This window comes from Anas platyrhynchos, chromosome 5 (genome assembly GCF_047663525.1).
Source record: "Anas platyrhynchos isolate ZD024472 breed Pekin duck chromosome 5, IASCAAS_PekinDuck_T2T, whole genome shotgun sequence".
NCBI lineage: Eukaryota > Metazoa > Chordata > Aves > Anseriformes > Anatidae > Anas > Anas platyrhynchos.
Genome location: NC_092591.1, coordinates 35891287 through 35916449, shown reverse-complemented (window position 1 = coordinate 35916449; position 25163 = coordinate 35891287). Strand labels below are relative to the sequence as shown.

Sequence of the window (25163 nt, the reverse complement as noted above, 5' to 3'; positions counted from 1 at the left end):
TTGCCCTGGATGAATGCCCAACTTGGCCTTCAGCTAAGACCAGTCTTTGAGTCCTCTGGCTGCTTGTTGCCCAGCTGGGCTGTTTCACACACCGGATTTCTGGAGAGGTGCTGCTTCTGTTAACCCATTCCCACCTAGGCGCTAATGTTGGGCCCTCCTGTTTTTAGGTTCCTACCTTCACGTTTTAAAATAAATTTTTTCTCCTGCACTTTTCCCAGCAGGGATAAGGATGCCAGCAAGGTTGGAAACCGAGCCAGCAGGTTTCACTACCCACACTGACAGCGGTGCCGTAATTGGCTGGTACTAACAGGGCCCTGCAACCCTCTGTTATACAAATGCACAGTTTGCCTTTTAGGCCTTGAAGGTGAGCTCTCTGTGAGTGAGGATTTTCACCTCATCACTATTATGTCATCGTTATATGTCACCATGCATATTTGTATTAAGACCGCAGTTGTTCCTTGACGTTTTTGTTTAGAGTTGGGAAGCATCAGGGTTCACTGTGGTTGTTCCTTAATGTTGTGCTGCTGAGATGGCCAAGCAGAGAGGCTCTTCCAACTTGGAGAGTAGGAACTCTAGGACAATGACCCTCTGGCATGCTGCTAGTAGTGATCTGCATTTGAAAAATATTTTTTTCTAAAGGAATACACATAATTCTCATAACAACCTTTTGATTCTGATGTTCATGCTCATCTAAAACGTTGTTAGTGAAGCACAAAGAGCTTAGTTCATGTATACAAGATTAGGCTGGTGCTGAAAGGCCAGCAGAGGTGATGCTCTGTGCTGTGCTCCCTTGCTATTGAAGACCAAAAGAGGGACTCCTAATTATCAGAAATGAGAAGTAATGGCTGAGTGTTATCTGAGCCAGTGGAAGCAACATAAAAAACAATGTAAAAAACAACATAGATCTCTTCCCAACAGATTTTGATTTTAAGCTCATCTGGAAGAATTCTGGAGTTTAATGTTTTTCCACAGAGTAAGACAAAACTAATGCCTAGAAGCAACAAATAATCAAAGCCAAACTTCTGGGGCTTACTTTCCTAGGTAAAAAGAATTATTGTATCCTTCCACCTACGTCAATGAATAGTTGGAAGCATTTTTATTATTATTTTTTTTTTTTGCTAAAACAATGTTATTACTGTGCATATCCCAGAAATTTAATTAAAAAACCTTAAACATAATGGAACTTGGAAAATACTGTGCTGTCCACTTGGCTTCAGCAGGTACAGTATCTGCTTTAATTAATAATGATGCATCTCTGCAAGTCAAGAATAAAATCACAATCCCCACTATCAACCCTTACATTAAATTTTCAAACCATCCATTCAATATTAACTAAATATAGCTACAGTAAAATAAAGAAGAAACATTGTTTGTTTATGCTCCCTCAGCCATGCAGGACATTATTTTGTGTTTTACTTCAAAGATTTCCTTTCAGATTCACCTGGTTTGAAAGGCAGAGTTTGTCCTGAATATGCATGTCAGCAGAGAAAGTGACTGTATTTTATCAAATTCAGCTGCACTTTTCCTGCTGAAGCATGTTCAAAAGCCAACAGATCTATTTTTGTGATTCATTGCAGTCCATTCTACTGCTGTTCAGTTGAAGGAAGCTATTTTTGTAATTATTCAGAAGCAAATTTATCAATTTAGTTAGTAGTGAAGAAGTTCCAGACATCTCTGTGATGAACGTTGATAAATGGATCCAGAAGAAAATTGTTCCTCTATAAAAGGGAATGAGCTGGCATGGGAAAGGCTTGCACAAAACTCTGAAGAAGGATCACAAAAAAAGAAAAGCTGTGCTATGAAGCAAGAGAAAGACAAAGACTTTCTTTTGCATATATTGAGGCTTTTGCGTGTAAGTTATTTGGGGTGTTGTTAATCAACATATCATATTTTTTATGAGAGAGGTCTTGAAACAAACCTGATCTCAAAACATTAGTCAGATCTTTGTAGCCACCTAAGAAAAAAAAATAATCAGGTCAAGACTGAAAGATGTCTGAAAATATCCCTTCTGGCTGCTTGCAGGAGATTAAACTTTATTTTTCTAAAACCTAGGAAATTTCTCTCATCAAATTTGACTGTGGTGACCATTAGAGGAAAACCCAGACAGCAACCTCATGCATGGTCTGCAACTCTATCTGCCTTGCGGGCTGAGCACCAGTGTTCCCCTTCCAGAAAGGAGGACACCAGCAAACCCTAAATTGGTTCTCAAGCCCAAGGGCATGCAACTACTTGTCAGTGTATTTAGCATAGAAGAAGTCTTCTTCCTTGGACTGTTAAAGATCTGGAGAATAGGGGGGAAATATGTGGAAGGGTTCACTTATTCCTGTGGGTGACCTTGTGGCAAAGGAGATGATGGTGACAAACTGCCCTTTCTGACTGCTCCAGCCAATGCAATCAGTAAGTCTAAAATCTCTAGCCTTTTAACCTGATCTAACAGAGCTGTTTTTATAACCTTCATTTTAAAGAAAGCTCCTAAGTTGTTAGAGGAGAGGGAAGGTAGCTCAGGAGGGTTCAATGATGTGATCTACTATGCTCCAGGTGTCCCAGTGATGGAGGATGGCTGAGCACTCCCGACCCCACTCCTCCCACAGGCTGGAGCCCTGCCAGGGTGTCTGTGGGCAGGGGACCACAGCAAGGGACATGGCTCTGAGGATGGTGACAACTGGGCCCTGCTGGGGCGGTGGCCTTGCCCTGGGATGGGACGGGTCAGGGCGCAGAGGTGCGGCTGCAGCCTGGGGCACACTCGCAGCACTGGATGGCAGTGTTACACAAGTTCAACCAGGTCTTCTTCCTTGCAGGTTTGAGAATGAAGACAAAACGTGTCAGGCCTGCGACTGGAGATATGTATTTGTCAGAGGGGGCATCCGTAAGTACTATTGTGACATATTCCTTGCTCTTCTGAATAGATCCCCTTCATTTCCTTCTCTCTCTCTCTTTTTTTTTTTTCTTCTTTTTTTTTTTTTTTTCCTCCGGCTACTTTCCCATGCCTTCTTTCCTCCCAGCTCTTTTCCTCAGAGTGTTTCCCATGCCTCTTCTGAGCTGACTGGGCACTGGAAAGGTCGCAGAGCTAATCAGCAAGCTTTGCAACTTGAAAAGCAATATATAAAAACACAGCAACCATAAACCCAGCAAAAACAATCTCTCCTCTTGCTTCCAACTCTTTAGCTTTAGGCAGAATGGACCAGGAGGAGGAGAGTGCATTGGCACCAGCCTGATGTATGTGCATTCAACAACAAGCCTGCCAGGACCAAATATACTGCAGGGAAAATATGGAATTTGTACAACTGACAGTTTACTCCTGTTAGGGAGTTTGCCTGTCACTGGTAATGGCACAAAGCAGTGATTCCAGGGTTGCTGCTAAGCCAGAGCAGTGTGTGTGTGCAATACCAGTACAAATCTGTGCGATTGCTCTGTCACTCTGGAGATGTGTGCGGCACGTATCCTTGGCAGGGAGCTATGAAGTCAGTATAAGTAGCTTTCTACGCACCATTGTGGCTTTGTTCCACCTGCCTGGATCCTGAGCTGGGATTTTTCTCCTGCTTTTCATCTCATTTCTCATTGTAATACCAGGGTCACACTTTAATACAGCAAATATAATTATAGTGCAGCTATGCAGTGTGACTCCGTTTCATGATACCTGTAATTACCATTTGTTCGTGTAGCTAGCAGGTTAGTTAATTCAGTGAACAAATTACTCATTATCAGTCTACTTTCTGAATTAGTATCTCACATTCTAATTGCAATGGTACTTTTTGCACGTATATCCAAGGGCTTACTGTGTGACAGCCATTTGCATTATGATTTTATTTGCATTATGAGCTTATGATTGAGTTCAGCCTGTGTACAAACATATGGCATTTATTTGCGTGGCAGTAGTATGGCAGGTTAATTCAAAAAGTTAAACCAATACCCACATTAGTAACGTACACCTATCATTCCTGTGGGAAATCCCTGCCCTGCTGAAACATGCCTGTACTCCAAGGAGTTCGTTCTGGGGCTGGCTCTTGTTTTCACTAGCCTCCCTGTTCTGTGTGCCTGGGCTATAGAGGTGATGCAGTTGCTTGCATTACAGGTGATTGGCAAGGCTTGCAAACCATAGCAAAGCCTTGGGATTGGGAAAAAAGTCACAAAGGGCAAAGCTATTCTCCTTTCCACCCCTGCCCAGAGGTGGGAAGCCATGGGTATTCTTCTGCTGGACTCAGAAGGGCTTGGCTACTACTCAGGGATTATGGCCTCACATTCCCAATGCTGACATTAGTTTGATTTATTTTTTTGTTTGTTTTAAATTTAAAAAATAAAAAAAAAGCACATTAGTAGTTTACAAGACTCACACTTCAAAGGGTTCTCAGGCTGATGTCCTGCAGCCATTTGATATTAGAAGGTGGCAGGAGGCAGCTCCCTGCTTCCTTCCTTCCCCTTCTCTCCTGCCTTTGTTCTTTATCCCCAGATAAAGTTGCCATCAGGAAGCAGCAGCAGCAGCTCGGCCAGTGCTGGAGGTCTGCTCTACGTAGCTGAAGCGCTTCCTCAGCCAGCCTGGAGCTGCTGCTGCATGGCCAGGCCAACAAGTCTCTTCCTCTGCGCTTTTCATCTGCTTGATTACCTTCTCCCATGCAAGGACCTCCTTCCAAGGCCTGTGCACCTTGTTCTTTCCTTCCTTTGCTATTCCTTCTTCCCTACCCTCCTCTCACTCTTGCTCCCTGCCACCCTCCCGAGCTTGATGTCAAATCCAGTGCAGCAGGAGGGGTTGACAGTGTACAGTTCCCACAGAGCTAGAAGAAGTCGTTTTGCCTCAGACCTCTCTGTTCTTTCTCCCTCAAAATAAAAATGTTTCATTGATTTTCAGGGAAAGAAAAACAAACCAAAATAAAAACAGAGAAAGAAGTATCAAAGCCAAGCAGAAAGCAACAGCAAGACAATGAAAGTCCTTTCCAGCTTGTATGCTCATTGTTCCCTGTACTCTCCCTTGTCTCCCTGTTTTTGTTCTTTCAAGCCTTTCCTCTCATCATTTTATTTTTCTGCTTCCCAGTCTCCCCTTCATCTGTCTATGCTCTCTTTGTAACCTAGTGTTTTTCCCCTGGGGAATTGCCTCTGCACATTAGAGGAAATTGTCACTTGGTTAATATTTTTTGTGGGTCTGTGACTGCAGGATTTTCAGAGGATCTTGGAGTAAACAGGCATTCACAACTCTTTAAATAGCACTGGGAACTCAGCCCCTACATCTCCTGGGATTCCAAGACTATGTCTGAAACTGAGGGCTGCAGGTGCTGTGACAGGACTGGGGAAACACAAACCTCTTCAGCTTCTTGTGCCAGAGGCCTAGGCTCTAGCCTGGCCTTTTTGTGTGGCGAGGACACATCGCATGGCGTGTGGGGAAGAGGAAGGGGCACTAGCAGGAGAGGTGCCCTAGGCAGTTATTAAACCGTCTTTGTACGTGTACAACAATTAAGATAATTATATCTCTTTGAGTAAGGGGCCGTTTGTGTGCTTCTGCTGTTTATATGTATCTAGAAGGAAATTGCAGGCAAGTGCCTGCCAAGTATATCCCTAGAAATATTTTTGAAACTGTCATCCACAGGCATTGAATACCAGAGGCTGTTTAATCTCTCGCCCACTCTCTTTCTCTTTCCAAGCCCCCACTTCCCACTCTCTGGCCTGGTTTTTGTAGGGAAAGGAGTTCAGCTTTTTATTGCAGTGTAAAGAATTAGGCAGTTGTGTTTGAGAACACACAGGACTCCAGAGGCGTAACTGCTGGGTTGCCCTCACTTGTTGATAAAGCAGCACCAGTTTGATGCAGAGGGTGGGGACCAGTGCAGCACTCAGATGCAGGGACACCCTTGGGGACACTCCCAGTCCCTAGGGAAGGTGCCTGGTCTGTCTGCTGCCCTCAGCCAGCAGCTGGCAGCACCTGAAGCTGGGCCCCCACAGGCCCTGCCACCCTCTCTCCTGTTATACGTACGCTGTGAGCCGTGGGATGCAGAGGGGGCTATAAAGAGCCCTGCAAAGCCTCTGGGTGCTCAGTGATGCAGAGACAGTAACGGTGGGGCAGGAATGAGGGAACCTTCCCCTCATCTCCTTCTGCTCACAGGGCTGAGAGGTGAAGACAAACAACTCAGGTGCAAGGAACCGGAATATTGCAGAGGGGAAAAATCTGCTACCACAGAAATGGGACATGGTGTCACTGGGGTACGTTGCTCTTGAAACATCGCATATCACTTCTATAGTGGCCTTTTAAAAGTGGCCCCTTGCAGTCATGGGTACTCTGGTCCTGTTTTGTCCCATTACTAGTCTAGCTGATTTTTTGATCTCCTGTACTGTGAGGCAGATGAATTTTTGCAATGGATGTGCTTAGTCTATAGCCATCTTCTGTCTTCATTATTTGTGTTCAAGTGGCTGTTATGAGTGACCTGTGAAAATGAAATGCAGAAGGAAACCTGCAGAGAAATGTGTAATGAAACTGAGTCAGGTTCATGGCACAAACTTACCTAAAAATCTGTTGAAACTGTCCAAGCTAATCCCTGTACACCAAATGAATCCCTGTACATCCATGTCTTGCAGTGTGTGGAGGGACCTCTGTTCATTGTTACCAAGAATAGAAGGCTTGAAATCATCCAGAACTCCTTATGTTCACCACAGTCAAAAAAAACGGAAACAGCAGTGCTGAACTGTCAACATATACTGTGGGAAAAAGCAAAGAAGACACCTTGGTAAGCAAACAAGACCCTTTCCAACAAGCACTGAACAGTCATATGTACCTCTAAAACAAAACTTATGTCATATTACTTATATTTGAAGTTAATCAAAACATGAAATATGATCCCAAACTAGAATCAGACATAGATCAAGTCATAGCAAATCTAGTATATGGAAACAGTGGATCTGGCCTGTAATGATACTACCATCATGTCACCAGGAAATCTTAACAGGGAAGCAGATATTAGCAGAGACAGAACGTTTTCTAACAAAACTTTCTATTTTCAGTTTAAAAAATAAATAAATAAATAAAAAGCTCCAGGGCCACTCTTCTCTGCATATTTCCATCATTCAGGACTGACAGTCCAGGATTTAGTGATTTTTTTCCTAGACGTTTTCTGTGATCCATTGCTTGAATTGTCACTATTAATAGCTGGTATTCCTGGAGATAACAGGAGCCCCAAACATGGAGCCAGCACTTTAGGCCATCTATAAAGTCTGAAGTATGCAGTGTGCAGTTAAAAGCACAATCCATCTGCTCCTTGGAGTCACAGGGATCTTCCGTGGAATAAAGTGAATGTATCAAGTCAGACTAAGTGGGGTGAAAAGTACTGAAAAAAGAGTGACTCAGTCATCTGTTCTTTGAATACTTCAGCAAAGAATTGGATCATTTCTTATTCTGCCTGAATTAATTTGTCCGTTTTTATTGTTTTTTATAAAATAACAATTCACCTATTGGCAACTTCAGAGTTTCTAGGTGAATCTAACACCTGCAGATCTTGGGTTCATAATTGGTTACAATGCACAGAGGCAAAAAAGTCAAGTTAATAGAAGTTAATAGTCTTCCAGAGGAATTGACTAATTTGCTCTCGTAAGTGGATATATAAACATTAATTACATTCTGAAGGACTTCAGCTATTAAAACCATTTTAGGAGGAAATACAGGACTTTCTTCCTTACCTTCCCACACATATGGGGTGGGTCCCTCATTATCCAATTTCTGTTTTCTTTTCATGACATATCTGGCCTGGTGCCGACCTGTCCACCTGAGGACACGTGCTCTGTTTAAAAGAGAGGTTAAGCTAGCATGGGATCATTTGTATTTCACTCAGATCTTTCCAGAGCTTTTTCCTGGAAGTGTGAGCTGAGGCTTCGCTGCCACAGCCCTGACCACAAGTGACAGCCAAGGGCAAAGATGCTTCCTCGGAGCACAGATTTTTATATCTTTGGACAAATCGAAATTAGTAGCTACCAACCATAACAATTGTCTGCTCTTGAATTCCTTGACAGCTGAGTGAAAAATCAAACAAACTGATCCCCGAGTCCCTCTTCCGATGCATTTGTATTGAGTAAATTAAAAAGCTGCGGTTATTTCCTGTTGGATTCAATGAGCCTTGTATTTGGGCAGGGTGATGCAATCAGGACTGTCATCAGCTCTTGCCTCCTCGCCCAGCTGTCACACACTCCTACAGCCGAGTGCCACAGCGGCCTTTCAGCTGATGCCCTCCCTATTCAGGCTGTGGGGCTGATTTCTGGTGGGGTTGAAGCCAAAGCCATTTCTCATTGTTAGTTTACTACGACAACATAATGTTGATGCGTCTCCTTTAGCAAGAAAAAAACACAAAACGCTTTTATTTCCTTTCAGCTCAAAGTTTTGCGAAGTGTCAAAGCAGTACTGAGTACAGAGCAACAACAAGACAGGTGGCAGATGCCTAGCCTTTCTGATGGGTGGGAGCAAGATGAGACAGTTTTTGCAAGCTCCTGTAAGAAACCTGAATGTTGGGAAAGGATTGTGCAGATTTTTTTTTGTCCTACTGCTTTCTCTGGAGCTCTATTTTACAATATGTTGTCATAGGATGAGTAGAACAACACCTTTGTTTTCCAGTCATTTAGCTCCTCTGGTGGAGTGACAAGCAAGATGCTCACAGGTTTAACTCATTATAAAATCTAATAGAGGTTATGTTTATTTAATCTACAAATAAATCCAGAGGAAAGATAACTGAGCCTCTCCATGTAAGCAGTAAATATGTTAGAAAATGAATCATTATTTCTGATAGCTTTATATTTACCCTTTTTGGCAGGGGGATTGGGAGGACCTTGAGAGAAAAATAGGGATGGATTTTTTTCCTTCTCAGTCACTGAAGTATTGCAGAAATATTCCTGTTCATTATGGAAGCAAAATGTGAAAAGTTCTTTAAAGAATGTATTTACCCATAAGTCTCTCACAGCGTGCTATGCTAAGGCTTCATCCTACAACACATTTCTGTGATGTTACAAACTGGAATGCTTACATAATCATACCAAGGATAGAAGACTTCTTTCCTATTGTGATACAAAGCAAGAAATTAGTCTCAGGAATAGTTAATTTTAGCTTTTCTGTGAGTGGTTTCATTCTCCTACCCCCCAAACAGCTAATGGAGTGACCACCAGTGGATTTCTGTGATTAACAGAAAATCTCCCCTTTAAATGAGAGGATTCTGCTCCAGCAGGGGGATTGGACTAGATGGTCTAGATGATCTTTCAAGGTCCCTTCCAATCCCTAACATCCCATGCTTCTGTGACCCACACTCTGCTTTGCAGTACCTGGGCTGCACAGATGCGGTTTCTGTAGCAGGCGTAAGCTCATTAACACCAGCCACAAACACGCACGTTGCTTTTTTGGCAGTTGTTGATGTTCCCCATTAGGCCAGGAAATGTGTGGGGTTTTCCAGTCTCTGCAAGGTAAGTGCTGTTTTGGACAGTGTCCCAGGGCTGTGGCATCACTGGGGGAGCTGCAGCACAGCGAGGTGGTGATGTGGTACTGCCATTCCTAGCTCTGAAGTCCCCTTTATCCTGTGCCCCCATCATAGCTGCTCCCAGGCTCCCCCATACCTGGCAGGGAAAACTCCTGATGGGGCTAAGAAGACAGGAGCTAGGAACCAGAGAGAAAAGTCATATTCTGGAAGAGTTTTGGAATAGGAATAGCAGAAAATATACAGCCACTGCACCTGGGAGATCAAATACAGCTGCCTCCAGAAACAGACGCCATCTTCCAGGATACAGCCTTCAGTTCCAGCTGCCCCTCAGAAAGAATCCATGCAAACAGAGAATAAATAGGCCTTGAAACAGGTTATACCATGCTGTGGAGAATGACAAAATTTCCGTTTCAGAACAGATGGAAAAGGTGAAGCCTGCATATTTGACTGAGAAGACAAGTTACAGGGTATACAGGCTTACACAATGCTGAGTAATAAAGAGAAAGTACTTTTGGGTCCTGTGCAAGCTTTCCATGTAGCATTGAAGTACTGGAAGAAAATGGAGGAAAATGAATTTTTTTTAAAAAAAGTGATATTTGTATCCTAAGCTATAGAAATTCTTGTCATGAGATGTTCTTCAGGAGGTTTGTGGCATTGATTCAAGACCAAACCCATTTTTTTCCCTTAAGGTAGTTAAATGACTGCATGACCACAAACAGTGCTGTGACAAGAGGGTTGTATTAGGACTTCCACCTCCTTGAAAGTCTTTGAAAGTGACATTAAACAGGTTGGTAGGTGATATGGCTGCTGAAAGATATTTCCTTCTCCTGTTATCCTCAGATTGCCAAGAATTTGGCATGCTGGAGGTCCTGATTCTGTCTTAGCTGTGACAACACAGGAGGTTTGGGGTATTTCAAATGATTAATTTCCTGCTTTAGAGTGTGCCTCAGTGAGCCGCTCCATCCAGACAGAGAAAGGAGAGGAAGATCAACGCAGTGGATGCTGCTCATGGTTGTACTCCCCTTTACAAATATGCTAAACTTGCAGATTTCCAGGGGAGGATCTTCATCTACAGCATTTTATCACCTTGAGGTGTCCCACCAACTGTCCCACCAGAGCCCAAGGCCCATACAGCATTCAAAAGCAGCACATCTCAGCAGAGAATTCTTTTTTAAGAAATTGGTAAGAGATGCTACATCCTGGCTGTGCAGGTCCCTGCCTGGTTCCTATTTGGATGAGAAGCATCTTTGAGTTGAAAAAAAATGGAGGTACCCAAAATCCACGTTTGTATCCTAGAGAATTTCAGGTACCTTTACTGAGTTGTGCTGTGGTTCAGAGAGAGCATTCTTGCATCATGGAGGAGCTGCTCTCCATCCCCCTCTGGTTTTAGCAATGGATAAGTACACGTTTTAGGTATATGGAAGGGGAGAAGATGAGAAAAGGATTATATGAGGATTTTGCTACTCCTTTTTTTCTGTGCTTATTACTGGAAAGTAGTCTTTGGGATTTTCTTTGGCTGAACTCCCTTATAACCCTCATTTGTAACAATGTCATCTCAAATTACAATCCAGATATTTTTCTGTCAAAAGCAAGGGGAGAGGAAGGGTTGGTAGTAAGAGATGATATATTGACTTGCTTATACCCTAAAAAAGGGTAGACTGTGAGGGTTTAGTTTATATTCTGGGAAGACAAGAGTTTTAGATTTATCTGTGTGTATTCTGGAAATGCCCGTGCTGGGTCTTCTCCCTGTGTGTAGCTATGCAGTCAGACCACCAAAGACTTCAGGGACTGTTACCAAATTTGTCCAAATTGCAGGTAAGGCTCAGTGCATCATCTTCACTGCTTGGGGCAGACCAGGTCACTGTGCCAGGTATGCGGGACTTGTGTTCCTGTGAGAGAGAGAGAGCACGTCTCAGGACGCAGCCTGCTCAGTGATGTGGAGCAAGAACTGTTCATCTTTTGAGCAGATTGCTGTCGTACCAGTCCCTAGCCCTGGTTAGTCTATTTCTGATAATGTAAATGCTTAACGAGAGCATCTCACTCTCTGTTTCTCTCTCCCTTATGCATGTTAGTGGCATTTGATGTTCACTGAGTCCAGTGGAAATGATAGCAGTGATGGGAAGAGGAATAACGAGGATTGCTGTGTCCAGCTGAACATCGCAGACAAATGGTAGGGATTTGGTGGGGGGAATACTACTTCTGTATTTATGAACTGTTTTCACATATTCTGTATTTATGAGCTGTAGCTCCTACAAGATCCATGTATTTTGAATTAAGAATACTGATTCTGTAGAGCTAGACCCAAATCCGTGTTTCACAACACTATTGTAACTTCTGAACAGTAGAGAAATTGACAATGCCGAAGTGTCTGGTGCCAGGCTCAAGACACATGCTGTTATCTTGCTCCAGCGCTAGCAGAGTTAGCAGGAGACATGATACCAGTCTCCCCATTATTTTTTCCAGAGAAATGCACAATTCCACATTGACACAATGAAAGAAATGACTTAGAGAACGCGTGTGCTACAGGCATGGGAAGCATGAAAATATGAGAACTGATTGAAAAAATGGGTACTGCTTGTAGACAGAAAACAACACAAGTTCAGGGATCCCCTTTTGTTTGAACTTTTCCATGTTCATTGTGGCCTGTAATGCACAAAAGTGAAGGGCTGGGCCAGGCCACTCTCCTGTGGTCTGCCTGAAGTCCTGAGATGCTGGGTAGGCAAAGAGAAACAGGAGGCTATGCTTTTATACGGGTACCGAGAGGCAGAGCTGTCCCGTGGTGGTGGGGAGTAGTGGAGAGGTGACACATGGACAGAGTAACATCTGAGGAAAACAGACATTATCGTGCTGGTAGAGAATAAATGAATGAATGCTGCCCTGGAGACTTGAGTTTCAGCTAGAAAAATTAATCAAGCACAGTACAGAACTAACTGTTTTTCAAAAATAAAAGGTAGAAAAAATTATTGCAAATGGCATTGCATTTGCTTCCCAAAGAAAAGGAGAATGAGGAATCAGAATCCTGCTGGAACACAGCATTAGTTGTGGTCTTTAATTTCCTGAGACTGTTAATTGCAGCAAACAGCAGCCTCCATGCAATGTTCCAGGCCTGTGAAAGCACAGGTTTAAGCAAGGAAATATATTTCTTACAGCGGAGATGTTGCAATTTTCTTCTAAATAATGAAGTTGGACAAAAAGCAAGGAGCTGAGAGGCAACATATGTATATTCTCTGAATCTGCAATACCTGCTCAAATTTAAGGCAGAAGCAATGAAAGAAGAACATTGTGAAGAGACTGAGTAAAACCTGTGATGTGCTGGGGACTTTTTACAAAAGGACAATTTTTACATGCACGGTAAGGACCAGATGGCACAACACTTCTGAAAAGATTTTACTCTCCATTCTTTTTTGCTGGCTCTGGGTATTTTTCAGCAGCTGCTGTGGAAGTGTTCTCTGTGTAAATAAAGTTGTGGCATTGACAACGGGCAGTTTAAGACCGCAGGACATTCCCATGGCCTCTGCAGCTCTAAATGGTATTTTTTCCCTGAGAACTTTAATCTGCCTAAGACCAAAATGCTTACAAGTGTGGAGATGCATCTAGCTGCTATATTAAAAGCAGATAATTTCCAGCTATTTGAAACCCCATGCACAGGCAGTCTGTTCAACTTTTGCCAAAGTTTTCTTCTTACACTAAAACTTGAATACCTGTATATGGAACTTGAGTAGCACACAGTTGCTTATCCAGCCTTGTAGCCCTGTACTGGGAAAAAATGCTGGGACAGCTTTAATACAATCAGGGGAAAATTAGGATTGTATCTTGACCATGATAGGGTGTCCTAAGGCAGCAAACGAAGAGGACAGGAAGATAAAATTGGGTCTTTTATTGGTGTTACATCTGTTTTCATCTTTCATTTTGTCTTTGATTTTATCGGTTTCCTTTTCAGGATTTTTCTTGGCAGTCTAGCTTTTGTGGCCAGCAATGCAGTGTACAGGCACTGAAATTGTGGATGTGCAGGGTCAGTCATAGAGAAAAATTGCTTGATAATACTGCTGGATTAAGCCTGCTGTCCCTGCAGCTGAAGTTGTGTGTAAAAAGTATCTTTGAAGCAGGTCCTGTTTTCTCCTGGAATAGTAGTTTGCATTGTTGTGTATGAAAACTGTTATGCATTGAGCCACTGGTCTCAGGATCTCTTTTTAATGGTGACGGCAAAGCTTGGGACCCTTGGGTTTTCTGAGACCTCATACATGATGTGTAAGGCTGTTGCAATATTAGGTTATTTTTGCATTTTTCTTTCGCATTTACCTTTGTCATTTTTGCAACATTCCTTTAAAAATGTGTAACAGGATAGGTCATTAATTGTGAAAAAGAAGCATTAAGCCCCAAGAATTAAATGTGCTGTGGTCCAGCCTAGTCTTTTTCTCTTAGCTCCTCCTCAGGTTTAGGAAACAACCCCGAAGGCTAATGGTTTGTGCAGAAACAAATCCCTGCTGACTGAAGTCTCTTAGCTGAGCCTCTTCTCCCTAGCATCCACCCTTTAGCAGCTGGCCTGAGCTGGTTGTCCCAGCTCTCCTCAAGAGGAGGAAGAGAAGGTGTCATCTCCAGAGAGCAATGCATTCCACCATCAAATCTGTATCTAAAATAGGTGAATTAATGGCACCACAGTGGCTACAAAGGAAGTCTGGGATGTTGTTTTAGGGGAGGACCTAACCACTTTCCTGTCAGAGTTCATAAGGTGAAATGGCCACATAGTATAGGAGAGCATTCCTGCTACTTGCTCAGCGTACCATCCCCATCAGACAAAGCTGTCCTTCAAGGAGAACAAGCAGAGTATTTTTAGCTTTTTTGGGAATTAATTTCTGATAATCTAAATTACTGTGAAATTGACTGAAAGATTAACATACAAACTGGTGTAGCAAAGACTGAACGAGTGCAGCTGCTTTTAAAAAGATGACTCTTAGGGAAGAGCTAAGGCTGGGTTTTGTCATCAAGTGCAGGATTAAAAGCTGTAGGTTAAAAACAAAAACTGCTTTAAATAATTGAAAACAGACTTCTAGAAACATGTGGGCAGGGGCTTATGTATGGAGGCTAGAAGGTAGGAAGGAGATAAATATGCAGAGAGCAGGCAGAGGTAACGCATTGCATTGCTTCTAAAATGAGCTAAAATCAAGTAGCCTTTGAAACATGCAGTCTCGCCCCCCTCTTCTAGCTGCAGAGTAGTCTTCATTTGTTGGCTTTGTTTTCCATCAGACCTGCCAAACCGTCCTCTTTTGTGGCCCCATGGCCACTAGATCCAGTTGATGGACATGTGGGGAGTGTGTGTCCAGGACCTGAGTGAGGAGAGAGCATTTTGGTAGCAGGTACCTGTTAGATCAGTTGGATCCTGACATGGTGCTTCAGCCCCAGAGGACTGGTGGGCTGGGCTGGTTGTCCTGGAGGCCACGTCAGTGGGGACTGCAGCAGGTGAACATGGAGCTCCTTGCAGATGTGGACGCAGATGGTAACAGTTTCATCTTCGTGGAGAGCTTTCGGAGCTGTGAAGCAAAACAAAAGTATGAAATCTAATAATGAACAGAAATGTGGCTGTCATTTCAAGGTGACTTTTGAGTTCTCATCTAGGCTAGCTCTCCAAAGTTAGTTGCTCTGAAATACATTTAAAGCTACTCAGTTTGGAAAGTCCACGTATCAGACAGGCAGAAGCAAGAAAGACTTAGTGCATTAGAAAGGAAAAGACACCATAATTACTTCTGTTTTTTTCCTGATTATTTGAACAAGTGAGTAGTTGAGCATCTCAGAAAGAGAAAATTTCCTTTGTGTTCTGAAAGGACGAGGAGGACCACCTGATTACAGCAGATCAAAAAGAGCTCTGTTTTTGTAGCATGTGTGGGTAGATTATAGCTCACAGCCACATGAGCTGATCTGTGGGCCTTTTCTAAATATGTTCTAACTGTCATGGAGGGTACTGTTCCTTTGCACAATATGGGGTTCAAAGGAAGAAAATACACCAGCATAAGTTCTCTAAGCCACCGCAAAAGTAAAAATTTTACTCAGACTGAGGTGGTCCTATGGGGTGTTAAGGACTTTCTCAGTGTTTCAATATTTATGCTTTCCTCTGTGTTATTGCCATTAGCTGCTGAGCAAAAATCTGAGAAGCCTTTTAAGAAGGAAGGAAAAAGTAAGACAGGCAGTATCTTAAGAGTGACTACCTCTTGGGAATGCTAATAAAAGTGCACCTCAAGACATTTCCCACAATTAAATATTTCAATGAAATATAGAATTTGCATCGCTGCTGCTCAGTCTCTTTTGAAGTCTGAGTCCCATCAATATTTTAGTAAAAGAATTTCCTGGCAAATGACAACAAGAAAACAGAAAGAAAGAGTTTTAAACAACTAGCTTGCAGAAGCTAGTTAACTTATAAATGCCCATACCAAAATCCATTAACAGACCTTACTCAAACAGATATTTCATTGTCAAAATGTAAGGATGAGTTGCATAAGTTCCACAGAGGATTGCTCTAGGTCTGGCAGTATTCATTAAATTCATTAATGAGCTGGATGATGACACACAGAGAATTGTTATTAAATTTGCAGATAATTTCAAGCAGCAAGAGACTGCAAGTATGTTAGAAGCCAGGATCAAAATTCAGTGATCATGATAAATTGCAGATATGATCTGGAAAATGTGGGAAACATTCAATATAGGAAGAGCTACCTTTAGACAGTAATGAGGAGCTACAGAAATGCAGGACAGCAAAGAACCATCTTCAAAGCGATCCTGTGGTTAAAGATTTAGCAGGCATTGTAGACCACAAATAGAACAGGAGTCAATAATGCTGGGCTAGTGCAAAAGAAAGGAACACCATCCTGCGCTGCCTGTGCAAGTGCAAATTCCACAGGATGGACCAAGTGTCCACAGGATGGACTAATCAGGATTGGGTGGCATGAAAAAAACATAGACTGTAAGGAAAAAGAATCAATGCTGTCTAGCCTGATGCTGAAAAATGGACAAAAGTCTTTTAAAAAAAAAAAAAAAAAAGTGACAGTTTGTTCCAAAGAGAACAGGGATAATCTGTCTATATCCATGATGAAGGACAAGAAATAATGGGTTCCAATTTTAACAACAGAGATTCATCTTCAATATCAGGATGAACACAGATAGCATTTCCCTAAACACAAGAATAAATTTCCTGGAGTGTCTTTGGTATCTCTGGCACTGAATGCCTTCAAGGACGTGTCAGTAGTAACTTAGGCACTGCTGATCCTACCTTAGGCAGTGGGACAGGCTGAGGGATTTTCAGTCCCCTTCTGTGCTACAATTTGATAAGAAGCATAAAGAAAGAAAGAAAAACAAAAAACAACCCACTGAGTAATTTACATGTTTAGTTAAAATTAACTATACTAATCTGAATATGCATCACTGCAGTCAGCTTCTGGGGAATTTAGCCTTCAGTTGCTAAGAATGTAAGCAAGAGCAAGTTGAAAATTTCAGAATTTGTAACTTGTCAAAATTTGAGCAGATTTTCACAGAACGACACATCCTTGTCACCCAGGCCCATCTCCTTGATACATTTTTAATGGTAGCCTCAAAACATGGGAATATTCAGTTACAAGAATATATTTAACATGGGAAAAAGTCTTTTTTTTTTTTTTTTTTCCCTTCCCCTCCAGATCTCGCTGGAGGGAGTTAAACAATTTTTGCTGAAACTTTAAAAAAAGAAAAGATGAAAAATTAGAAGCCAGCCTTGTGTTGATCCATAAAATGAAACATTTCAGCCAAGAGGCCATAGTTTGATAAAAGTATCAACAGTCTGAACACAGGGTGCAGTACATCAAAAGAAAACAGACCTTCAACTAATGGTGGAACTTTAACCATGCCCACTGTAGTTATTCACCTGCAAGTGAGGGCTTACTGTTTCATCAGTGTTTATAATGCCCTTTGAGATCCTGATCATGAGGTGTATTTAAAGATTTGTGGTGTTGATAACAGTGATGCAGATTTGAAGCAGTTTCTTGGATGAGAGAAAAAAATGAAACCCATGTTTTTGTAAAACTGGTCTTATATATTATTTATTGAGCTTTCCACAAGTATGTTATTCTCATGTTCTTGTTTAACAGAGCAGAGGAGTTTGGAATGTTTCTAATTTAAATGGGCTCTATCGGTCTCTATTACCATAGGTTAGCAGGCTTATTGAATTAAGGAGTGTGTCATCAAGAGTTTCTGGTGAAGCTCTTCTGGCTGCAGAGGTGGAAGATGAGACCTGAGCCCAGGATCCATCTCATTTTTCACACCACTGAGATTTGTACAACTGCTCGAGACATCTGGATGCCTGGCTTTGTAGGTAAGAGGGATTTGCAAAGCTAAAGGTCACTTCAGCCATATCTTCTCCCATGTGTGGTACTTTCTCAGCAATAATTGAAAAATCATCTATTAATATTCACTTGAGCTTGAAAGTGATTTTTAGGTACTATTCTGATTCAAATTGTAGAAATCTTTGCTCAGACTTTACTGCTGTTAACAGAAAAACAAGTAAACAGAAACAAAGTAAGTAAATAAATATACACCAAAAGCAATGTCAAGTGTTAAATTCCACTGACCAAACCAAAAAATTCACTGTGGTGTTCAGCTACATAAATTAGCCAAAGGGGGAGAAATGGCACCATAAGGTTTAGATAAACCATCAACAGCCTGTAAAGTTTTTATAACTATTATAGGTTAGATTTTTTTGTATAGAAATACTTGCGTGTACACAAGGTGAACATGTATAGATAGATACAGACATACACGGACATGCATTTTGATGCTGGAGCTGTGTTAGTGGGTACTATAAATCATCCAAGCACAGAAAAGAAATATGTTTTATGGTGGTGTTTGCAATTTCTTCCATATGTTAAATGCTTTTCAAAAGCAGGAGATTATATTGTTTCTGCTGTGACAAATGTACAGTTTAATAAGATGCAGATAAACAGTGATGAGAGGGCTATAGCATACAAACAGCATGATCGGGGCTATGGAAGGCACATACTGCATCTTGCTAGTTTCAAGGTTTTTATAAACACATTTCATGCCTTCCTCCACACTTCAGGCTCCTCATTCCCACTGCACACCAGCTCCCATCACAGCTTATGTAATTAATCATGATAAAACCTATTTCAAACAGAAAAAGTCCACAGGAATCTTCTGCAGTGTTGCAGAAGAAAATAGCCAAGGATTTTGTAATCTACTCAAGGCGAGTATTCCTTATGCACCTTTTCCAGTCCAGTAGGAACAGACTGACTGGATAGAGCCTGAATTCAATGCAAATTCACCCATTCCTGCCATTTAGCACAGAGAGCTTTCATAATACTTTGACATTGAATGTGGCAAAAGTGGAGAATCTACCTGGTCCTGGAAAACCTGGCAAGTTCTGATGAGATTGATGGCAAGATCCTGACTAAAGGACAGAAAAGAAGAAACACTGATAGCCATCAAGGAACTGATCTCCTGGTGATTAGAAAGAAGTGGCGGAGAGATTTTAGCAGAGTCCTTGCTGTTAAAGATAGAAAAAACAAAAATCCACTCTAAAGACATGCTGTTAGCACAGGAAAGCAGGAGACTGCTGATCTCACTTGGCTAGTGCTCTGATTTGTTCAGATGCGCGATCTTCAAGACAGGAGAGAAAAGGACACCTCTGCTATGCTTGAGCAAGGACTAGAGTGTTCAGGAAATGGTATCGTTTCCCTTCTGATTAGCTGCATTGCTCTTGGTCCTATTTGGGATTCCAGTCCCCAAACTGTTCCCAGACAGTATGAGACAAAGCTTCTTACACAAAATTCTGTTTAAAACATCCAGCAAATAAGGTCTTCTAAACTGTCCCTGGTGTATTTGCAAAGAATGCAGATTTCTTTTCCACAGTATTTTTTTATTGATAAAAATGAACAGAGGGTCCATTACTAATGGTGTTCTGGTATTTTAAACTTTATACAAAGAATTTCTTCTCAGTATTTTTGGTTTGGTGATTTCTCCAGGCTGAAGGGACAAGTTCTCCCATGCCTGAAATTCACCACTGGTCGTTTTTTCTTTTTTTCCATTTATTTGTTTTTCCTAATGATGAGAGGTCAATGAGAAGTTTGTCAAAGATCACCCAAAATTTCAGTTGCGAAGACAGCTGCAATCCTGTTGCATAAAGACAGAAATTCAGTGGAGCTCAACAAGGGTGGTGCATGCTGGCCCTGCGGGGCTCTGGATGTTTCCTATTATGTCAGTTTTGTTCTTATAGCTCTCATAATCCTTGTAGATATAGAGGTATACATTTGGCTCATTCTGTTTAACTCGTGGCTCAGAAACTGTCAGTACATGCTACCTGCCTTCTTCAGCCTGACAAGTTCAATTTCTGCAAAATATGTTAACGTGGATCAAAGCAAACCTCTTGTGGGCAGAGATCCCTGTGGGAGAGTTCTCCTTGGAGAGAAAGCTTCTGCACTCGTAAAAGTCTGGCAGATGGGGCAGCATCTCCTAACTGGCTTTCCCTCTAGGGAAGGGTATGTACAGGAAGGACTCGGTGGAGCAAGGCCCAAGTATTTGACTGTCTGCTGATAAGAGTTCCCAAGAGTCTTTCTGATGGAGGTGAAAGGAAGAGCCAGCTTTCTGCAGACCTCAGCTGGTTTGGGGTGGAATGGCTGAAATCAACCATTTTTCCAACTGCTGCCTTTTTCTGCTGAATCCGTACAGAACTTAGTGCACAGAGTAGAGCATTAGAAGTTTTTGAAGTCTTGCTCTATAAAGACGAGCTAAGAACTGCAGAGGAGTACCATGAAACTGTAGCTGAGAATACCTACTGGAAGTAATGCAAAGCAAAAGAAGAGTGAACATCACTTGGTCTGCAGCTTACTGGTTACAACGACAAGATGCAGAATGGTTTTCTCCTTCTGAAACTCCACAGAGGGAAGTAAGGTGGGCAAAATTAACAGTACCCCATAACTTGCTCCTACTGAATGCTAGGACGAGTCTGTACTGCTTGTAAACCTTCAAACTTGCTAGTCAATCTAGCCACCAATTTGATAAGGTTAATTGAAAGTTTACAAAACAAAGGATTCTTCTGTAAAAAGCTGAGGAAATCAAGACTGCTGCTATGGTCTGATACCTGAAACTGTACCATGAAATAAGCAAAGGGCTTTGAACTGACGCTTTAAAAAAAATCTACAGTATGTAACATAAAAGATATGCTAAAACCTCCTTAAAGCTACAAAGAAATTATGCTATAGCGGTTCTAAGAAACAAAATAGGAGAGAAGAAGAATTAATGCATGAGCTAAGGTCTTATTTAGTTTGCTGTAGGAATGTCTGTAAAACCTATTGCTCTGTTGTTCTAATGATGTAGGCTAAGACACAGGAGATAAGAAAAGCCAAGGCACTGAAAGCTGTTGCAAAACTAGGTCACTGTTAAATTAAACATTTTATGAAAAATAGAACCTACCTGGAGCAACTCTGAAAACCTCTTTGCCTTTTTCATGCACTCGGCTACAGAGGGGCACTTACACCACCTCACTGCATCCATGGGGAACAGCCCCAGCTTAGACAAGTCTCGGCACTGATACCTGAGGCAGCAGCTCAATTTTTTCTTGTAATTAATGTTGAATACTTTTGAAGGAAGTGCCACAGGGTAATGTGTAGTTATTGGATCAACAGCCCTGTGAAGGGAAAGCACTGACCCAGCCTCGGAGCACCGCAGGCATGACAGCGAGCAGGACAGCTGGCACCGGTCTTGTAAGCACCAGTGGGTATCGCCCTGGTGTCACAGCCACTGCACACAGTGCTGGAAACCTGCACCTTCCGAAGCTGGGGTAAAATGACCCCTTTACTGCAGTCTGGATGAAAAATCTTCAGGAGAGCATGAACAGGTGCATGGGAACTTTTCTACTGCTGCAGTCATCAGCAGAAGATGGATAACTTTATAAAAGGGTATGGACTTCTTTTATTTTTCTTCAGAATTTCTCACTTGAATAATTGCAACTGTTCCAGATACCGACCATTGCCAGAGAGCCAGTGTGCGAGGCACGCCGCAGCCACAACATACTGGGACATCCCTGCTTTTGGTGCCAACCAGCAGGCCCATCGCATATAAGCCTGGTTTTGATAACATCCAAATGAAGTAACTCCTCAGGATCTTAGGAAAGGGGAGAAACATGGACACTAGGCAGGGGCTTTTAAGACAGGGTGGAGATGTTGGTAAATGCTCTGGGTAGAGATGCTTCCCAGCATCTGTTCGTGGGCTTCTCACAGACATTGGGGTCTTTTCAGGGTGAGTTATTTCTGCAGGAAAAGGATAGGAATAAAAATCTTATCCTATCTGCTGGAGAAGCTGGTGGAGCACATCCCTAAGAAGCGTGCAAGCTACTTTGCACAGCTAATTAATGTCTGGAAACTCATTCTAGCCAACAGCAAAGGCTTTTGCCCATGTGATGGATCTGCTTATAAGAGCTGTGCATCTCCGAGTGATTTTGTTGAAGGCGTTGTGACTGATAAGGGTTTGGTGGTGCAGTAATAAACACAGAAAGAAGTAAGAGCGCGGGACAGGCAGAACGCAGACTCACACTCTGCACGGCCGCTGAAAACAGCAGGAGAACAAAAATCAGTGAAAAGGAAGAGGGAGGCGAGGCTCGCAACCCGGAGCGAAGACCTCGCTGAAGGCAGGGACCGAGCAGGGGGCAGGGACTGAATCTCACCGCGGGTTTGGGCACCTGCAGGCGGCCCGAGGGCGCCGAGTTCCTCGGGGAGGGTCTGGAGCCCCAGGTACCGGGAGCGACTGCGGGGGGGGCACCGGCACCGGGGCTGGGGCCGGGTCCGCCCCCGTCCCGCCCCGCCGGGCTCGGGCTGCCGGCGGGAGGCGCGGTGCGGCCGCTGCCTGCCTCCTGCCTCTCCTCCTCCTCCTCCTCGCCGCGGCCTGAGGGGCGCTGAGCAGAGCGGCGAGGCGAGGTGGGAGAGCCCCGCGGGTGCCTCGGTTGCCAGGGTAATGGGGGCGGCCGCGGGCAGGGGGCGGGCGGGTCCCCTCTGCTCCCCGGGGGGCTCGGGCGCTGCTCGCGGGGCCCTTTGCGGGCTGGGGCCCCGCTGGGATAAAGGGAGGCAGCCCCGGTAGGGCCGGGGAAGGGGCCGGTGCCCCGTGGGGGGAACTTGGAAGCGCGGCGCCCGGCGGTGACGGCTCCCTCCCCCGGCAGGCAGAGCCCGGAGCCCCCCGCACCCGGAGCGTCTCCGCGGGCATTCACCGGGCACAGGACCGGCGGCGAGCCGCGAGTGTTTCTCCGAGGGAAACGCGGATTTTCCTCCAGATCACGGCACCTGCACCGACACAAGCGGCGCCCGACGGACCCCGCTGCTCGCCCCCGCTGGACACAGCCCTCGCCGGGGCCAGGACGGCCTGGTAAGTCACTGCGAGGGGCTGCCAGGCTGCCACCGTCCTGCCCCCGTGACACTGAAGGGTTACGGTGGCTCTCGGCTGGTTTCTGTTTTAGGAAGTGCCACCGCGTAGGGATGGGAGAGGAGGAAAAATCCGCCTTCGGTAAACGACACCACGCTGCCAAAACTCACCTTCGCGCTGGCATCCCGCCCCGTGCATCGGTGGCTCCCCACCCCGGGGAACGCCGCGCTCGGGCTGTGTTTGTGCGCTTCTGTGGGAAGTGCTGGGAGAGCTGCGAGTGTGAAAAGCGCCTGGTGAAGGCACGGTGTTATTTGTAGTTGCTCGCTGAAGAAATAGCAGAAGAGGTTAACTGTAGTTCAGAGCTTTGGGGATGGAAGGCGTTTGATACCATCTTAAATGATCTCTGAGGTTGATTTGGTTTTACATAGATGCAGAAGGCTGTGCATATTTTCCTTCATCCATTTCTTTCTTTCCTTTTTTTTTTTTTGTTTTTTTCTTTGAATGCCAGGTTTGTCCTAGTCTTGCGGCTCAGAAGAGCTAGCAATTGTTTGCTGTGGAGTTATGATTCATAACGCTTCCTCGCCAGCTGATTGTGAACGCTTCCACTATACTGCCTTGTAAATCTGCTTAAAGGAGAGGTCAGATGTTGAATTGTAGTTGTGGACTTGGAGGCATGGGGTTATAAGCACAGAATAATAGTACTTACTGCTTGAATGTGTATGTGAGATGCTGAAGAAACTGTTTAGACCCAGCCAATACCGTCATTATTTTTAGATGCGCTGTTCTTTTTTCTAGCAACACGACTAATAAAGCAGTCAGGCAAGCATTCCAATTTCCTTCCTAACTGGCTACAACTGTGGTGAACTTTTTAAATAGCGCTTTTTTTTTTTTCCTCTTAAAGTGTAGTGGTAATCAGAAATAGTTACTTGCTACACGTCACGCTGAGGTTTATAAGCAATAGATGTTTAAAGATTGCTGTTCAACCTAGCTGATGAAGTTTTCTAGTTTCTCTTTACTACCTGGCCCAATATGAAGCTGTGTGTAGTCACTGTTGATGCTGCCTGCCTTTGTTTCTCTCCGAAGCTTCCTGTGATGCAGGTAGTGCAGACATCTGTTTTAACCAAAATGACACCTGAGGGTAAGAGGAAAAAGCATGTCCTCTGTAAGCAGTGATTACCTCCTAACCCCTGATGAGGTGCTCCAGTGCCTGGCACGTAACTGGTGGAGGCCACAGGTATGCTGCAGGTGAGCAGAGCCCTGTTCATTCCTGAGAGTAACTCTGCCTTAATGCTCATGGGAGGAGAGCTGAGCACAGGGGCTGGAAATGCTGGGATCTGTCACTGTCCCCTCGAGCAGCCAAGGAGGGGAGAGAAGGAGAGGGCAGCACTGTCCCAGCAGACTGCAGCAAACTAGCAGATGGCGGGGGAAGAAAAGAAGCTGCTGTATGTGGAATAGCAGGAGGGCAAAATAGCTGCAGTGTGTCGTCTTAATGCTGTGTGTTAGTCTGTGGAGAAACTTCTGAATGTGCTGTGGCTTGTACTTCCTGATGGAATACAAGGGTGTTGCTGGGTGATTATTTTTTTGTCCTCTTTCATACTGTGAGCCTCCACCTTTTCAAGAATGAAGGGATAGCTAACCCAGAGGCTCTGGCTTGAAGTACCTTTTGAATTCTAAATCCAACCACGCAGCTGTAAAGCAGCAGCAGGAGGGTGAGCACTTCTGCCCTTCTGAGCAGCTAGTGCGTTCTGTGTGCTGGGTGCCTGGCACTTAAGAAGCATTTCTGCAAACACATCTAGGCTCTGTAGAGGGCAGATTGTATGAGCAAACAGGTCCACGGCACTGAGCAGCTCCAGAATGTTTCAGAGGACAAGTATTCCATCTAGTTTTCAGAGCTGACGTGCCCCTGGTTCCTCGTGGGACTTTTCTCAGCTTGTTCACGATCGCATTAGTGTAAGAATTCATACTATGTTATTACAATTACAAAGAAAACTCAGGTGCAATAGGATTATGATGTTGGTAATTTGGGGAAGTGTTTCTTTGTGTCAGTCTTTGAACTGCTGCCACCAACGTGGCATGAAACAGTGCTCTGCCATCTAAAGTATCAAATGAGATGTAAGCTGGGCATCAGGGCCTTGTGTTACTTCTGAAGATGTAGTAGTACTTTGAGCTCTGAACACTTGCTGCTGTCTGCATGTTAGAGAAAAGCTGACCAGAGGAAGAGCTGTGCTGGCCAAGCACGTTTCAGAAGCACTTAGGTGCCCCTTGGTGATGATGGACACCTTCAGTGGTTTGCAGAAGCGTCTGGACAAGTCAGTCGCTTGGTTCCTGTTCAGTTACACACCTGATTCCTCAGGC

The 25163-nt window shown here is 43.8% G+C and overlaps 1 protein-coding gene and 1 long non-coding RNA gene across 4 annotated transcripts in view; one reads left to right on the top strand and one right to left on the bottom strand.

Annotated features, from left to right (window-relative positions):
- Nucleotides 1–3515: 3515 nt before the first annotated feature.
- LOC106017733 (uncharacterized) lies at nt 3516–23425 on the bottom strand. Of its 2 annotated transcripts, none has more exons than XR_011809697.1 (5): nt 22979–23425; nt 14784–14953; nt 7651–7751; nt 6483–6675; nt 3516–6404 (listed from the first exon to the last, which is right to left on the bottom strand). It is a non-coding gene; the product is annotated as an uncharacterized lncRNA (long non-coding RNA). The 2 variants fall into 2 exon arrangements; XR_011809698.1 differs by lacking the exon at nt 22979–23425 and adding an exon at nt 22120–22261.
- Nucleotides 6568–25163, top strand: part of RGS6 (regulator of G protein signaling 6) — a 275173-nt gene continuing 256577 nt past the window's right edge. For both annotated transcript variants that reach the window (XM_072038829.1, XM_072038830.1), the window contains exons 1-5: nt 6568–6704; nt 11498–11595; nt 12575–12776; nt 17594–17757; nt 22609–22811. In XM_072038829.1, the coding sequence (XP_071894930.1) occupies nt 17670–17757; nt 22609–22811 (291 nt within the window). In that variant the 5' untranslated portion in view covers nt 6568–6704; nt 11498–11595; nt 12575–12776; nt 17594–17669. The remainder of the gene's footprint in view (nt 6705–11497; nt 11596–12574; nt 12777–17593; nt 17758–22608; nt 22812–25163) is intronic.